The 18,113-nt window shown below is 44.9% G+C and overlaps 1 protein-coding gene across 1 annotated transcript in view; it reads left to right on the top strand.

Moving 5' to 3' along the window:
• The first annotated feature begins 224 nt into the window (after positions 1-224).
• The window catches only part of MAP2K1 (mitogen-activated protein kinase kinase 1), a 32,871-nt gene continuing 14,982 nt past the window's right edge, over positions 225-18,113 (top strand). The window contains exons 1-3 of the mRNA XM_064389358.1: positions 225-560; positions 14,027-14,237; positions 16,202-16,348. Of these exons, the coding sequence (XP_064245428.1) occupies positions 481-560; positions 14,027-14,237; positions 16,202-16,348 (438 nt within the window). The 5' untranslated portion in view covers positions 225-480. The remainder of the gene's footprint in view (positions 561-14,026; positions 14,238-16,201; positions 16,349-18,113) is intronic.

The following is an 18,113-nucleotide window of genomic DNA, read 5'->3' on the forward strand; positions in this document are numbered from 1 at the left end:
GCCGCTTGTCGCGGCCGGTGCCGGGGCAGGGCGGGCTCGGGGCGGGCTGAGGGCAGGAGCGCTGTGAGGGCAGGAGCGCTGTGAGGGCAGGAGCGCTCTGAGGGCAGGAGCGCTGTGAGGGCAGGAGCGCTGTGAGGGCAGGAGCGCCCTGAGGGCAGCGGCCCCCGCGGCCTCGCTGCCCGCCGCGCGCGTGCGCGCGCTCCCCCCCCGCGCATGCGCGCGGCGGGCGCGGGCGGCGCGCGCCGGCGCGGTCCCGGCCGGGCACATCCCGATCCCGGGCAGTGCCCGCCGGAGCTCGGAGCGCTCGCAGCCCGGTCCGGCAGCCGCACGGCCGCCACCCGCCCGCAGCCCCGCGGGGGCACCGCCGCCCAGGGCAGCTCCCCGCCCGCCTTGCCGCGCCGCAGGAAGTGCCTCGGACCTGTCCGAAGTGGGGCCGCGGCCGCTCCGTCCGCTCCGCTTGCGCGCCGTGTGCGGGCGAAGATGCCGAAGAAGAAGCCCGGGCCGATCCAGCTGAACCCCGCTCCGGATGGATCCGCCGTGAACGGGACCAGCTCTGCGGAGTGAGTGCTGGCGGGGCGGGGAGCGGGCCGGCGCTGTCCGCGGGGCGCGGTGCTCCCGAGCCCGCCCTGCCCCTCACGGCCGGCCCGGCTGCCGCGGGCACCGCGGGCGGCACTCCCGGGGCCGGGAATGCTCGCACAGCCTCCGCCGAGCACGGCGAGGCTGCCTTCGGCCCTAAACAAACTTCTGTCACACAGGCGAGGGGAAAAACCCCGGTGAAAAAACCGGGGGAAACTTGTGTAACTCCTTTCTGCTCGTCCGTAATGGTGTCTGCTGGGTTCTTAGCTTATATAATTAGCTAGTAATGGCAAATTACACGTTTGCGATGGCATATTTCATGAGCGGTGTGTGTGGGAGAATTTATACTGGAAGCCGCAGGTTTGTAGAAAAAGGTGTTTTGTTTTGTTTTGCCTCGTCCTTGGCTTTAGCCCAGACAGATCTGTGTGTCGCTAATTGACATGTTGTGCTGGCTACGGCACGGAGCGTGTGGGGAAACAGCTTCGGAGCTCCTCCGTGGGCAACACCAACACGACTCTGTACATGTGGGAAGGGCTGAGCTGATCACGGGGACACTTCTGGGGGAAAACACTGAGTGTTGGGTGGCTGCACGGTGGTGCTGCTGCAGCCTGTGCTGCACGTTTCTCACGGATGTGGGTGGGCAGGGTGGCCTCGGTCGGGCACACACAGCAGGGTGATGAAATGTTACAGCAGGTCTTCATTTGAGGTTCACGGGTCGATGTTCACGCCTTGATTTTTAGACGGTGCTGTCGGGCTAGCCCTTCAGTGAGCCTTGGAACCAAGGTGTGTCGTGGAGGAGCAGATTCCTGCCCCTGTATGGTCAGCTCGGTCCTCCCCGGGAGATGTAAACCGAGCTGCGATGTGCTGCTGTGACACAGAGGATGTGAGGCAGCCTGGCAGAGACATGTGCGAGTCTTGGGCTTTAAAGTGCTCTGTGTTCATCGGTGCCGCGTTTTCACACAGGCTCAGATCTGCTTTAACCACCCAAACATCTAAAAAAAAATCAAACAACCAAAACCAAATCGACCGCAAAAAAACGTAACCCTGAAACCAAGCAAATACCTCCTGAAAAATAAAAAATTCAGCATCTAGCAGCTCCAGCTGTGACATTTCTAGCAAACTCTTTTGATGATTAACTGAGCGATGAGCTGTTTAAAAAATGTTCTTTGGCAGGAGTTACTGATTGTATCTAAGCATTATGATCTAAATATTACAGAGCTTTTGTTCTGGGTTGACAGGGGGAAAAATACTGTGTTTTTGTATTTGCTTGAGTAGCACTTTCCAGTCAATTTTCTCAAGGCAGTTGGGAATATGTTGATTTAGTCTTCAGGGATCTCTGTGCATTTTAGTCTTGTTCTACAGAATAAATCTGATACACCAATCACGTGCTGCTTGTAGTACCTGATGTAAATCACCTCGCTCCCAATATACTCAATATCGTATCTCTTCCCGCAAGTAGTGTCATTAATTTTAAATTGCTTTTACGTGTAAGGTACTCATTTACTTGTTGGAAGCCTTTGGAGACTCCTGGGAGTGCTGGCTCTTTTCTGCACTGGTGAACTGCCTTGCTTCATTTTCTGCTCCTTGTGTTGATTTGGCTGGGGTTTGTCTGTGTGTCCCCAGACTTGTGACCTGTGTCACACACAGGACCTTATACCCAGCTTTTGCCAGGCTTAGAGGTGTCCAGTATTTTTTAAAGAAGTAGCTTAGTGAAAGTAAATTCAGCAACCAGTTGTCCTATATACAGCCAGGATTAATTAATCGTGGAAATATCCCCTCATCCTGCTAATTTTAAGCCCTCGTTGTGAAAGATTTCAAATAGCAAAGAACAGTTGCATCAGAATTTAAAAATGTTTTTGGAATTGAGTTGGAAACAGTTTTGTTTTCCATTTCCTTAATCTGTAAGGTTGTTTATTTTCCTCCCCGAGCCTGCTCCGGGTTTTTTCCCCCTTTGGTCACTGCCTGAATTCCTCAGTCAGGTGTTTGTGAGGCCGTTGTGCATGCCGAGCATCCCTGCACTGCCATATTAACACTTCCTAAAGCCCCGGGCCTGCACTCCAGGAATTTTGGCTATGTGAAGCTCTGGTTACTCCTTACATACACAGACGTGTCCCTGCTCCAGACACGGAAAAGCCGAAGGAGCTCCAGGACTTGGCAGGGCACAAAGGAAGATTCCGAGCGAGGCGATGAAATTCCTGCCTGTGAGTGCACCAGGGACCCGAGGATCCCGAGGGAAGGAAGTTCTTCAGGCCCACAGGCGGCTTTGGCAGCAGCCCAAAGGGATGTGCAGGGCCTGGGGAGCTGTGCTGGAATTCCCAGACTTTCCCGCTGTCATGGAGCAAGGATCTGTAACTCATTAATGCTCTGAGGAATGAGCGCTTCTGACACCGGGACTTCCTGGCAGAAAGGAAGGGGAAAGGGAGGAAATGAAAGAAGGGGCTGGATGATTCAGGATGTCCTGCTTTGCATTTGTGTCCTGTGCTCTGTCTTCATCCTTATTTGGTGATGGGAGCTCTTTGAGTGGAGCAAGGGAAAGCTTATTATAGCACGTGCTGCGGGGCTTTAGGAGTATGCAGGAGGCCTGGGTCTCTTTGCCTGCCTCTTTCCTCTTTTTTCCTTTCTTTTTCTTGTTTTTATCCCTCTTTTTCCTGGCAAGGTAGTATAAAGGGGAGTTAGTGCACTTACAATTTAAATACACGTATCCCAAATATTTAAATGAAAATTTCACAATGTTTCTCTCCGACAGCAGATTTTGTTACTTGTAGCTATTACTTAACCACAACATCCTGTACCAATAATTTTTCTCGAGGGCCTTCCCAATCCCTGGCTCTGCCCAGCTGGACGGCAGAGACAACTTCACAAGAGGTTTTCCTGTGCCCTGAGCCTCACTTCTGCTTTTGACACTTCCCGCGGAGCCGCGGTTGCACGGCGAGGGCTGAACCTTTCTGCTGCTCTGAGCTGCCTCAGCTCCTCAGGCTGAAACCAAGATGACACTGGCCAGCTGCAGATTTAATTTCATTCCTTGGAGCTGCACAGATATAATTGTGCAAAGCTTCTGCAGGGAAAGGAAAAAAAGCCAACCGAGCGAACCTGAATGAAAATTAATTGAAGGAAAACTCTTCTGGCTGGATGTTTAGTGTCTTAATAGCCAAAAGAAACAAAAACACATCACCAGTTTATGGATTTATGTTCCTTTCAAACTTCTAACTCTCTGTTGCTTTCACTATCTGACAGTTTTCAACCAATTTTTGTTTCTCTAAAGCCAACCCAGCCTCAGAATGTGCAGTAGGAAAAAAAGCAGGTTTTGAGATTATGCCACTTTCTGTATTAGAATAAGTTTTGTGTTGACATGAAAAGAAAGGTGCTTCATGAAGCTCTTTAGTTGCATCTTTGAAATAAAAAAAAAAGTCGGAGGGAAGAGTCAAACTAACTGCTCTGAAGCCTTACCTTTTACCTTGTCTCAATAAATCCGAACAGCTTTCCCAGTTCTGGTGTTAAAATATAAACCTTCCAAAAGTGCCTGGGATTTGATTAAATGCAAAAATGCAAACAATTATTTTTAAAATTCGAGTGCCACTGACTTTTATGTATTTTATGAACTTTGACACGATGGGATTGAAGTATATTTTTCATTCAAAATACAGTTCTTTTGAAAATATAACTCAGTGTTTTACCAACAACTGCTGTTTCCCAAATCAAGCCTGGGCTGTGACCTCTGAAAATCTCAGATGTGAAGTATCAGCTTCAATAAGAGGTTTGTGTTTAATTAGATAAAAATGAGAGGAAAAAAAAAAAAAGTGGACAGCAGAATTTGCATCTTCTCTGATGTGCTGAAAAGAAATGGGCCCTTGAGAGGGATTTGAGGGGCTGTCTGTAGGTCTTTACCACCTTAGGAGCTGTATTTCTTTTTAAAAAAGAAAGAAAATCCAAAGCAAACTGTGAGTAGAACCAAGTCATCAGGCACAATGTGGTTTTCCAGGGTTTTCTCTTATTAAAGCCTTAATTATAGCAAACCTGTGCCTTAGAACTGTTCAAGCCAGAGAGTAATTTTGTAGAAATGGCTGACTGCAAATTCCAGTCATAGTTTGAGTATTAATTAATCAGCCTTTTCTTATTGCTGCTGTTTATTCTGGTTAAATTGCATTTAAGGAGGTCCCTGAATGGCTGCTGCAACTCCCTGTGATTGCTTGGCAAAGAAAGGTTTGGGGATTGTGCAGAAATGGTTTGCACTTCAATATATATTACAATTTGCAAAGTAAACCATGGCTTACTTATTGTGCTTCCTGCAATTTTTGTGTTTTTCAGGGTCTTTCTCAAGGGAGCTTCAGTTTGGGTTTTGAGGAGTAGAGGGGCAGGTGTGAACCATCAGAGAAATGAGGCTTTGGGTTTGGGTTTGTGGGCTTTAAGTTCCCATTGTGGGCTCTTTCCCAGTGGGTCCTGTTCCAAGAGGATTTGTCCTCCATGGAATAGGTTTTTTATCCGTTTTCTTGGATGAGATGAAATAAAAGGAAAGGAAGATTTTCACAGAGTTGTTCACTTTAATGCTGGCAGGGTCATTTCTGCCTTGCTTCCTGGGGGAATTTTTTTTTTCCCCTTTGGAATTCCTTGGACTTCAGGGGAGCTTTTTTGCCTGTGTGCAGTGTTCTGGAAGATTAGACCCTGGAATTTTATGACGGATCTGGTTGGATTTCAGTTGCATTCAATATACATGTAGAATTACTGCAAGCTTTTAAATATTAAAAAAGAAAAAAAGAGAAACATTTTTTTAATCCCCTACTAATGAAGGATTAACCAAACTTCCAAATACATGTGATATGAGAGAGTGCATTTTAAATTAAAATATACTCATGCACAGCTTTCCCTTTTAATGTGCTTGAGCCTGGCATAGTCCTTCACCAAATTAGAAATACCATTTTAATGTTACTTAAGTACTCTAATAGAACATGTGATCTGTTATAATGAAATAATGGAAAGTCAGAGCCTGCAGCACCTCACGGACTTGTGCTGAAAAAAATTCTGACTAAGTGTACACCAGCAGCACAGAAATTAATGAATTAAGGGGCACACTGACCTGTGCAGCTCTTGCTGGCTGAAGGCAGCTTTTTGTTGACAATTATGGATGTAGGAAGGATTTAAAGACATTTGATACTGTCTTGTTATGTTCTGACAGTCAGATTTAAGCATAATGATGGTAATGGAGGAATACTTTAGTTTATATGAGCTTAAAAAGCTTCAATTGGTTTAGGGGAGCTAAAAACTGGGTGTAAAAATAAACGTTGCTGAGGAAATGTGAGGAGGATAAGTGGTGAGGGAAGTGCAGCTGTGCTCTGGATCCAGCTGCTTTTCTTGTCCTTCCAGGGAGGCTGCAGACGGGCACAGAGGTGTGATTTCACAACACAGCTTGTGCAAGATCCTGCTCCTTCTGCTGAGGCTCTCCTCTCCTGGCTCACAGCTCAGACCCCACCAGAGGAGCCCTGAGGAGTTCTCAGAGCTCTGCCCACCAGCACTGGGAAATGATCCCACTGGGAATGGGATTTAATTTGGAAATGGGTTACGTGGGAATGAGAGCCTTGGGGCAGAACGAGAGCATCACCTCCTGCCTTGGCAGGATGAGTGACAGGACACAGGGAGATGCTGGAATTCAGAAATTACAGCAATTCCTGAGTGGCACAGGTTTTAATGGAGTAATCTCAGGTCCCTGTCTCAAGAGGAGCAAATCTCCTGCCAGACCTTCCAGTGTTATCTCACAGCAAGAAAAAGGGATTGAGGGGGTCTGGGTAAACCCTACGTGTAGCTGAATTATTTATTGGTATAACAACAGTGCTGTTGTTAACCTGGCAAAAGGGGTTTTGAGTTAGCACTTACTTTAAAAAACCCAAACATGAAAATTGTGAGGAATTTACATGAGGCAGGAAATCCACCAGCCAGTTTTTAGAGTGGATTTTTTAACATATTTCACTGTAAACAGGAGAAACATTCTGAAATTACCTGAGAAGGAATTTTCTATGAGGTCTGATAAAGCTTTCCATCTCACCTTTAGGTATTTTTTCCCTTTCAGTTACTGAGTTCTACATTTTCCAGTAAAAAAGCTCCTCCCCCTTTTTGCCTGTGTTACCTTTTTTCCAGCTGCATTTGTTCTCCCACCATTGCCCTGGGGGTTGTCTGGGCTGTGGAAAGTGTGCAAATTCCACTGCCAAAACACAAGAATGTCTCTTGGAGGAAGAAATGTTAGCTGGCAAAAGTGAATTTTTGGGGAATTGTGTTCTCTCTTCCAAAGACTTCTTAATTTTTTTTTTTGAGGAAGCAGTGGATTTCTTTTTCTAATCACTTTTTTCCCTAGAAATTAGTAATCAGATGATTCCTGCTTTGTTACGTGCTCAGTATTACTCAGACAAAATCCCGGCTACACTTTGGAACAGAAGTGCAGGGACACAACTGGGAAAGGCTCATTCAGTGCTCAGCATCTCTTGGCAAACGTCTGTGGAGGAGCCTTTGTCATCCCGAGTCCTGTCTGGGCAGGAGGGAGGTGGATTCCAGCAGAACTCCTCCCTGCTGACACCTCAGGATGGGATTTCCACCTGGATCCAGCCTCATCCATCAAGTGGAGTCCACAACAGGGGATACAAAAAAAGCAGATTTGTTTTCCTGTGCATCCTGAGCACCGGGATGGAGATATTCCAACAGTGTGGGATTCTCTGGATGAACAACAATCTTCTTTAAAACCTCCTTATGGGTTTTTATAACAAACCCTTGAAAGTTCCTGGCAGCTCTTCCCCCTTTCTTGCAGGGTTTTGTACAACTCAGCATTGTTCTCTGCTTTTCCAGAACTTTTTTTTCAGTGTGGTGGGAAGATGAATCAGCAGATTGCAGAACATGTTCTTTTGGGGAAAAAAAATGTTCTTTTTGGATATAGATATGTGAATATTTCTGTATGTATTGGTACACTCCATTCATATATTAGGTAAAAGTTATTAATTTCTTTGCTAAATGGCCATGTTGACAAATGTTCAGTGTTGTGCAATCCATCCATTTGAAGTACAGGCAGGCCTTCCATCCCTGGCTGTCTCAGGATCCCAGTTGTGGGGTTTTTGGTCTGTTTTCAGACACTTTCTGGCAGTTTCTTTTGCTGGTTCCTGTTGTTGCTGTGGCTCTGGATGGAGTTTGTCCTGCTGTGCTCCGGGCTCAGCCCTTGCACAGAGGAGTCTCAGTTCTAACCCTGGCCTCATTCAGGGGCCCTGTAAACTGATGCTGTAACTTCATCTTTTTATTGTTGTGGTGGCCCTCACAGGCTGTGGAGCTGCCGCATGGGAGAGCTGGGAGGATACTGTTACTGTAACTATTGCATGTGCTCATCCTTTGGTTTTGTCATTATATTTAACTCCTGCTTCAGAGACATAAAACAATGGCAGTGCAGGCCTGGGGTAAATATATGTGTCAGCTGATATTCAGAGTTTATAATTCTGTGTATCCTCTGTGTTGTGCTTTAAATATCCAGTCAATAAGTTCATTTTTCTGTCCATAAGGAAGTTTTAATTGCCCTGTGGTTCCTTTGTCCTGGTAATGTTGGCTGGGAAAAATCCGTGGTGCACAGACGTGAAAGGGAGATGGAGAGCTTGGATTTCTGGAGGTTTGGCTGGAGAATTTCTTATTTGAGATTACAGAGTTGATTTAGGGCAAATTCTGAATGCAGTGGTACAGTTAGTCCTGGGGAAGCCTCTTAACTCAGAAAAACCCCAGACTCCCTCTCTGTGGCATTGGCTGGAGAGCTCAAATGCCCAAGGGATGCCTGAGCCTTGCTGGCAGCTCCTGCTGCCACTCAGGATGAGGGGCTGGAACCCCAGGAGATGCTGCAGAAACCCTGGTGGGGGGAGAGTTTAATGTAAACTCTCTAGAAAAATGAGAGTTTACATTAAATTAGGGCTAGCAGGATACTCTTGTGGACAGAGCAGTGCTTTTCTAATGGTTTTGTTTTGCATGCCTTTTACTGAGAAATGGATTTTAATCAAATGTTGGTCTCATTTCTTTTTCTGGCAGTATTAAACCTCACTCTGTGCCATGCAGTGTCACTGTGATGTGGAAGTGGATGGTATGTTAGATATTAGGGAAAAATTCCTTCCTGTGAGGGTGGGCAGGCCCTGGCACAGGGTGCCCAGAGCAGCTGTGGCTGCCCCTGGATCCCTGGAATGTCCAAGGCCATTGCTTGGAGCAGCCTGGGACAGTGGAAGTGTCCCAGCTATGGCAGGGGTGGGACAAGATGAGCTTTAAGGAGCCAGTCTGTGATATTCAGATGATAAATTCACCTACAAATCCCATCTAAGTACAAGGGAAAATTTTTAAGATCCTCTAACACATTGCAAGGATTGAAAATCAATGAGGGTTGCAAACCAGTGTATTTTTCCAAAACAGACTCATTGCATTTATAGGGAATTTGGATTTTTTTGAGTTGGTGCTCTGACTGCAGGTTTTATGAGGCTGCACTGGAGTTAACCCAGACACCTGTGCTCTAAGCTGGGAGACTTCTGGAATTAAGTTTATCTTTCATGTTATTCTGTGAACTGCTCTTTGCTAAAGGAAAAGTTTAATAAGAGTTTGTCTTGTTGCCCGGGTTTGGCAGAGTCACACAACATAGTAGTCTGTCTTCTCAAAACCACAGAATGTCTTCATGTTCCTAACACTTAATTTCAGCTCCCTGATTGAGGTTGTTCATGGAAATTATGTAGTGAACTGCCTACTTTCTTCTCCAAATTGACAGTTGTGTGGGCTTGGGGAAAGCATTAATGTCACTGTTCTGGAAAACAACCCCCAAGCTTTGTATCCTCATGCGACAGGAGATCTGAAAGTGAAAGTACTTCTTGATGCTTTCACTCATGCTAATTGTTCAGCTTGCAGCACTGATAGTAATGCCTTTGAACAGATATTTGACAAATTACTGGTAAAGGCTCTCAGCTTTTTTTCCTTTTTCCCCTGCCACATCTGAAGTAGGCTTTAGAGTTGAGTAACAGCTTTACTGTAGCCTTTAGGGTTGAGTGTATGATTAACTTAGCACTAACATGAATTTAAAAAAATAAAGCTCCCAGGGATTTGGAGTCCTAGTATTAATTAAGGACTTATTTTCTGGTTTTTGTTATGCCATTATGTGCTAGCAGCCTACAAGCAGCATTTCTCTTCCTCTTACTGCTCCAGCAGAACAAGTGTGTTCTGAAATGTTCATGCATCTCCTCCAGGAGTGCTTTCCTCAGTGCTGAGGTGGCTGTCCCCAAAGCCAGGAGCTGAGCGTCTGCTCTTGCCTTCTGTGCATCTGTGGGTGCTGAGTGCTCCCTGCCCCAGCTGCAGCAGGAACCACAGGTTTGCTCCTTGTCCCCAGACCCACTGCTCTGTCCCTGCAGGGCCCAGCTGTGTGTGATGTGCACACGTTTCATGGTTAGAAATCGGTGGCTGGGTGTTTAAAAAGAAAATCTGAAAACAAATCTGCAGCCAGCCCTTAAAGGAGCAGTGTGATGGGCTCAGAAGGTGATGGGATGGTGTTGGTGACACACCTGGTCTGTCCAGGGCTCTGTGGGGAACAGAGCACAGGATGGCAGAGCAGCAGGGACTCCAGTGCTGCTGGGCATTTATTTGGGCTTTTTGTGCCCACCCAGGGTTCTTTTGCCCCAGCATCCACTTTTGGCCATTGGCAGAAGGTGAGGGACGGGGTCAGGTGAGAATTTAAAGGTCCCAGATGAGCCTGCCTGGGGTGAGATGTCCCTGGGTGTGCAAAGCTCCCACATTCCCACAAACCTTTCTCACTGCACAAGGTGGCAGCACCAGGGTCTCAGAGGGACAGGGATAGAGGTTAGGTTCTCCACACCCATCAGGGGTCACTGTCTGGGGAAGATTGGTTCTTTCTGCATTCTTTTCCATCTTGGGAGGTCACAGAAGTGCCACGGGGGGATGCTGCACTGTCAGAACACTCCCTTGAGCACAGAAAAGAAGAAACAATGGGAGTTAATAGGAAAGATCCTCCCTGATCAAATGTGGGTGGAGAGAATTCCTCCTCTAGGGCACCTGGTACCTCATGCTGCCCTTGGGAGAGAGAAAGAAACAACCAGCTTTCCTTGCCCTGAGTGTGTATTTTTTTGAACTTTGTGTTTAGTCAGGAAGAGAGAGATCTCCCAGTAATTGTGAAGACACAGCACTGAGTGCAGAGGTGCTGGCTGCTGGCTGTGCAGGGCGTTCATCCTTCTGCCAGCAGAGCAGGGAGGTGTTTACTGGTGGTGTTCTGTGGGATTCCAATGTTTCCTTACCAAATGGAGGAAGCAGCTCTGACCTCCCCGTGGCTTCATCCCAAGGATCACCCTGGGAGAGCTGGATCCCATCCCTGGTGCAGTTTAGTGTGTGCTTGGCTCCCACACTGCTGGCAATAAATGAAATGATAACCTATTGCCTCAGAGAAGTGCTTGGCACCGTGGAGCCCCGAGCTGATTTGATGATTTCCTGCTTTGATGGATCCCTGGCAAAGCCATGGTGCCTTGACAGTGAAAAACACAGCCCCAAGACTGCAGCAGGTAATGGGGATGAATTTTAATGGGAATCTTTGTCTCTGAGTAAAACTTTTATACAAGATTAAGTGTATAAAACTTTGACTCCCAGTGCTCTTTCTGGGGGCAGACAGTTGCACAGTAGCAGGTTGCTGTTTCAGCTGCCAAAGTTCCTGAACATTTTTGTGGTGCCTGGTGATGAACTGTCTAAAGTATTGCCTCTTCTGTATTCTGGATGTGCAGGTTTCATTCACCTTGTAAAACTTCCTGTGTAATGATTTACTTTTCCACCTGTTCCTCTGTGCTTTGGAACTTGCTTTTACCTGGGGAGGGGCCAGGGGACACTCCCAGGTACCTGTCAGGGGAGTGTTCCTACTGTAGTTGGAGTTAAAAACTGAAACTTCCAAAGTCCTGCTTCCTGGAAACACTCTGAGTAGGTTACACCAATTTAGATTACAAAATTACACTTTCTATTTACCTAGCTGCATTTTAAATTGATTAATGTCCAGTTCTTCGAGCAAAGAACCAGAATGAAAAAAAATTCTTGCCTGATGCCTGACATTCAGTTATTATAGTTCTGTTCTTGTCATAAAACTAACTGGAGATGCTGGTAGTTACACTCTGAATAGTGATTCTGACAATGCATTTCTTGGGTTCATATCTTTCACATTAATTCACTTCACAGTTAGAGAATTGGTCCTGAAAATCTGAGAACTTCATTGCTCGTCACTACAAATAATGAAATTAGAGCTTAGAACATTCTGATTTTACTGGTGGCCACAGCTGGTGGGGAAGCCTGAGGTGCTGAAATTCATGAGATCAATACCTTCCCATCTGGAGAGCCTTTGGAACCTCTTGACTTGTATTCAAGCAGGGACCCCCGCAATAATTCATACTTTCAAGCAAGGAAATGCCTGTTTTAAGTGAATACCAAGTTTATTTAGATTGAAGCAGGCAACTTACTAAAAAATAGCTTTATCCAGACAAACATTAGACTAAATAGATGTGATAAGTGCTATCCTAGCAAATATTTTTGTTCCTAAAGCATCAGCAGGACAGTTGTTTGTTCCATCACACCAGCAGTCTGTCTGCTCCAAGTCATGTGCTCAAGCATCTCTGTGTTGTCTCCAAAGCCAAAAACCCCCTTCTGCCTGAGAAAAACTGAATAGTTGTTTTCTTCAAAGCACAGCAAGGAAAGCCTTGTTGCATCCTGTCTCTGTGTCTCTAGTTGTTTTTTTTTTTAAATTCCAAATGGACAACCCTGCCTTATTCAGTAATCCTTAAAATGACAGCAAGTTTCTTCTCCAAGCTTGTAAATTATAATGAAGACTTGATTTCTGTCTTCTCCCAGCAGTAATTTCCCAGGGTAAAACATGGAGTTTGTGTCCAGCATTTGTTGCTCTGGAGTTTATTGCAGGAAAGTGAGGGATGCTTGACTTTGCCTCATCTTTTCTCTTGTTTGTGCCCATGGTGTAAGAAGAGCTGGTTCAGGTGTATTCCAGGAAAGATACACCTCACTTTGTCTTCAGCCTGGAATTTGTTTGCTTCACTGGGCACATTTGATGGGGAAAAAAAAATCCAGGGATTAATCATTCAGTTATGCATTTCTGAATTTCAAAAACGTGTTTCTTGATGATTCCTCTTTAAAACAGAGCCAGTAAAACAGATTAACTTGGAAGTTCTTGTAAGCCACATTTATCTGTGTGGGGATTTTTCAGTGGGCATACTCCAGGATTATTGGTGTGTGATTATACAGGTATAAAACATGGTATGAGGACAGAAATGAGGTTTCTCTTTAAAAAAATAGTATAATTTTTTTTTTTTTGTGCAGTTACTTGGTTTTTAAGATAAGACAGAGACAGTTGTGGTAGTAGTCATGCATCCTCTCAGCTGACCAGCTCCTCACTGGCTGTGAGAATATCCCTTTGTACAAGAGATTTTCAGAATGAACATTTTATGAAATGATGAATGGAAATAATTTTGATTATTAGTGAAATTTAATTATTTTTTTAAATGAAAGTAGTTCTGTTCTTCATACTTCTGAAGAAATAGATTCTCTTCCTCAAATTCTTCATCCTAGCAGCACTGTATTCCCTGGGAACATTGCATTAAATTTGGTGAAGCAAAACAGGTTCTTGCTGTTAAATATTTACTCTTGCAGCAACTTATTGTTGCAGTTGAAAGCAGGAAATTTTAAAGGAGCCTTTAAGTTGTCATATTGGAATGAAGCATTTCCATAGGAACTGAAGTTGTTAAATGTTCGTGGAACACTGAACTTGTGTCTGTGGTTCCAAACTTAACTCCTGCATAAAGTTTTGGTTTTCTATTTTGTGTTGCTTAAAAACATAAATCTTCATATTAAAACGAGGTTTCCAGCAGATGTGCCCTTAAACAAAATTAAAATAAGCTTAAAACCTTTGGGCCAAAGGCTTTCACTTTTCCAGGGACTGGGTTTTGATTGTGTTTGGCTGGGCTTGATGACTTTTTACTGATAACTAAATGAGAAACTTCTGAATGAATTGTTGGTTCTACAGTCCTGTGGAAATCAGTCAATAAAACATTTAGGCAAACTCAGGAGGAAATTACAACACAACCTTGAAAACACACATCTAAAAATAGCAGGGAGTGCTGTGCTGTGATTCAGGAGCTGTCTCTGACCAGAAGTGCAGAGTCATGAAGCCACTCCTGGGGTGGTGAAACTCAGCATGCCTGGATGGGGGCAGGACCTCAGGGCTGGGGAAGGTGGCTGTCCTGTGTTTGTCATTGTTTTATCTGGGATAAAACACAGCTCACTTAAATCAGAGGTGCAACAACACATCTCAAGGGGGGGACTGTGCAGCCTGGTCCTTCTAAATGTGTGCAGGTGCAGAAATGGAGTGATTTCACTCTGAGCCTCCCAGCTCTGCTCACTCCTGCCCTTCCTTCTCGTGCAGGACAAACTTGGAGGCGCTTCAGAAGAAGCTGGAGGAGCTGGAGCTGGATGAGCAGCAGCGGAAGCGCCTGGAGGCGTTCCTCACCCAGAAACAGAAGGTTGGGGAGCTCAAGGATGATGACTTCGAGAAGATCAGTGAGCTGGGAGCAGGGAATGGTGGTGTGGTCTTCAAAGTGTCTCACAAACCCTCCGGCCTCATCATGGCAAGAAAGGTGAGGGGGTCAGAAAGAACAGCCTGGGGGTGGTAAACAAAAAAAATAGAGGACATTGTCTCTGAAATACAGTGAATTTATTTAGAGAAATAATTGGTGGCGACACACAAAAATCAGTGTTTAATCCATGAGTGGGAAAGGTTGCACTTCCTCTTCCTACATGAGCATCCCAGTTTTTCAGAAGCAGTGTCACACGTGTTAGTAATGGAAGGATTGCCATTTGTTCCTCCTTTTCCCCTCTCATTCAAGAGTAGGAGGCCTAAAAAATTACTGGAAATTATCAATTAGACAAAAGTGACAATATTTTCTGTATTCTGGGCAGTAAATTTAGAGGAATGGAAAAGGTATCACCTGTCTTAAGAGCTTCCTTCACAGGCACACAGCAGAAAAGAGCTCTAGGTGAGACTGGAGAAGAAGAGAACTCAAAAACATGGGAATGAGGGAATGCATTGAGTTCAGTGACATCTCCTGTTCTCCAGTTCCATCCTGGGATGCAGTTACTGGGCAGGAAGGGATTTTTCCTTCTCTGAGAGTATTTTTCATGCTTTACAACCTGGAGCAGTTGTGACCTAGTTTGCAAGAGAACTGAGATTATTTTTTTTTTTTTTGTGACTGAAATAGCTTGATGTTTTAATTCTCATTTAGTTTACATGAGAAGCTTTCACTTCCTGTCAATATCCCTGGGAACAGAGCACTCATCCCAGGTCCCATTGTTTTACTACACTGGGAACTTCCCTTTTTTGATTGAGAAGTTGGAGACTTCTTTAAAAGATATTATACAAATCATTTTCTTTTTAAGGTATTTCTTTTTAAGAAGGGGACAGTGTCATCTTCAGCAAAACTAAAGGAAAATGTGCATGTGCTAAGAATAAACTGTGCTGAGGACACTGACAGTGTGGGGAGAGGCAAAGGAAAATGCCCAATTCTGAGATGTGAGAATTACAAAATGCACAAGTCACTGAAGTTTTCTTGAACTAAATCAATTTAATTGATTTTTGTTTTTTCACCTGCTGTGGGTTTAACAGGAAATTTTGCCCCAACTCATTAATATTTGATGCAACTGAGATGTTTGCTGAATTGTGATTTTTCTTCAATTTATTAACCAAAATTTCATTTCCATACTTATCTTTCCTTTCACATAGGGAACACTTATCCCATTGTATGGGATAAACAGTCTGGTGGGGAAAAGGTGCTGGGGAGTTTTAATGGGAGCTTCAGCTCATTCCTTCCTCTAATGCTTTACAAACACCCGGACAGGTATTTCTCAGCAGCTGCCTCTGGATCAGAGCATCTTTGACACATTTCCCTCAGGAAATGTGCTGCAACAAAAATGTGCTGCAGAAGTACTTGGTGAAAAGAGGATGGAATTCCTGCCTTTTCCTGGGTGCTCTGTTGTAGTGTTTTCCCTTGGCCACTAGTGTTGGATTTTGCCCTTTTTTGACCCAGAGATGGGGCAACTGAGAGGCATTTTAAAAAGTTTTATTCCATTTTCAGTCACATTTGAAGGGTGAGACAATACAGATGTTATAATTCACACCATCACAATCAGAAGCCAACTATTTCCTAATTACATTATAAGCTATTTCTTAATTACAATACATTATTATAATTATTTCTTAATTATAATCCATTATAAGTGTTTCTTAACCTATCAGCTTTTACATACAAATGACATACATCAGTTTACATACAAATACATACTGTGTGAACCTTCTGTCAAGCTTTAAGAATTCTCTACAAATCCATTTCCTATACACTAGGAAAGCAAGGGTGGATTATTTTACAGTTAAATTATGAAATAATTTGGGTTGGAAAGGGCCTGTGGAGGTGATGAGATGCTCAAAGCAGAGTCAGCTCTGAGATCAGAGCCTGCTCAGGGCCTTCCTGTATAGAAAACCTCTCTGAATGACACAGATCACTCCTGAAGAGTGGATTTGATTTTACTGAGTGGGCTTCTCTTGCAGTTAATCCACCTGGAGATCAAGCCAGCCATCCGCAACCAGATCATCCGGGAGCTGCAGGTGCTGCACGAGTGCAACTCCCCCTACATCGTGGGCTTCTATGGAGCCTTCTACAGTGATGGGGAGATCTCCATCTGCATGGAGCACATGGTGAGTGCCCAGGAATTGGTTATCACTGATGGGAGATCTGCATGGAGCACATGGTGAGTGCCAGCATGGGGATCACTGATGGGAGAGCTGCATGGAGCACATGGTGAGTGCCCAGGAATTGGTTATCACTGATGGGAGATCTGCATGGAGCACATGGTGAGTGCCCAGGAATTGGTTATCACTGATGGGAGATCTCTGATGCCTTGGGAAGGCTGAGCTGGAGCAGGGGCTGGGAAGAGCTACAGAATAAAGCAGGGATTGATTCCAAGGATCTCCTCCATGGATGCACCTTGGGCAGCAGCAGAGCCCAGCCAGGGCTGCACCCAGGATGAACCCAAATGGCCCCAAAATGCACGAGGGTCACGGCTCTGTCCCTGGGCTCAGCTCTGCTCCATGTGCACATTGCAGCTCAGTGCCCAATCCCACTGCAGCCCCTGCAGTCCCATCCTTGTTTTCCTCTCTTCATCCCACGGGCTTTGTGCTCCTGGGCTGAGATTTGCATCATCTGTCCTTGGTGCCCAGCTGGAGCAGGAATTGTTTTGTCTCCCTGCTCTGTGCAGAGCTCACCATCCCCTAATGTGAAGCTCAGACCCACCCACTAAAGCAGCACTGAATCTGAAATATATAAAAGATAAACCTGAGGTATCATCTCCATCTGCACAGAGCACATGGTGGGTGCTCAGAAGATTTATTTCCTGAGAGTTTTCCCCTGGGGTTATTCCCTGAGCCTTCCTGCAGACCCTCAGTGCCAGCAGCACTGCAGTTGCCCAAGTTCTCTGCTCCTCTGAAGGTGTGGTTTGGATTTACTCTGCAAATCTGAGGTTGGGATTGATAGGAGATGTTTTATCCCCTTCTCCAGTGTCTGCCCTGCACAAATGTAGCTTCCCAATTGCTTCTTTTTTTATCCTTTTGTTGTATTTAAAAATATTTACCCAGTCCTGCTACTTAAACACTTGTTCTGACTGGGGTTCAGCTTTGTTTTTTCTGCAGAATGGACCACATCACTGATACTGCAGCTGTGCAGATTCTATTTTTTTCTTATTTATATGAATCCATATTTTGTCCCTTTTTAAATTTTACAGAAAATGCAAACATGAACAATAGTGAGAAGCCCAGAGGGATCTTACACAACTTTTTTAACGCCAAAAAATATTTTTAACCGTGTTTCATTTGAATACAAAGTACACATTCTTCTCGACATCTGTTTGCCTTTCTCCAGCCATATGGACTCAAAACATGAAAAGTAAATTTTCTGTAATTAAGGGACAGTCGAATTTGTTGCCTCACTTGGTGGAGGTTTTGAACAACACAGAACACAATACAGCCAAAGACCTCTTTATTTGTTCCCCTGAAAAGAGCTGTTTCTTTGGAGAGAAGCTGTATTTTTTCTGGAAAGTGCATGTGATTGTTGTAATGCCTCTGTGGTCCCTCAGAATTTTGAGAAGGAATCGATGGTTGCTTAGGAACCAGTGCTCACCATGCAGGCTCCAGGATGTGGGAGCCCAGGGGAAGGTGTGCACCCCAAAATACAAAATCCTGCTGGCAATGGGAAAGTTCAGCTCTCAACATTGAAAAGAAGAGTGAAAAATAGGAAAGTGTGTTAAAAAACCATTGCTGGAGAGTATGTTAAATGTCACAGATGTGCACAGCTGCAGCTGCTGAAGGAGCCTGTGTGTTAGCACATTCCAGAGCAGAAATAAAAGGCCTAAAGAGTCTCAATTTATTTGTCAATGAGAAAATCACCAGCAGCAGTCAGGGTTTGTAG

The sequence above is a fragment of the Passer domesticus genome, chromosome 14 (assembly GCF_036417665.1).
Source record: "Passer domesticus isolate bPasDom1 chromosome 14, bPasDom1.hap1, whole genome shotgun sequence".
Classification (NCBI taxonomy): Eukaryota; Metazoa; Chordata; class Aves; order Passeriformes; family Passeridae; genus Passer; species Passer domesticus.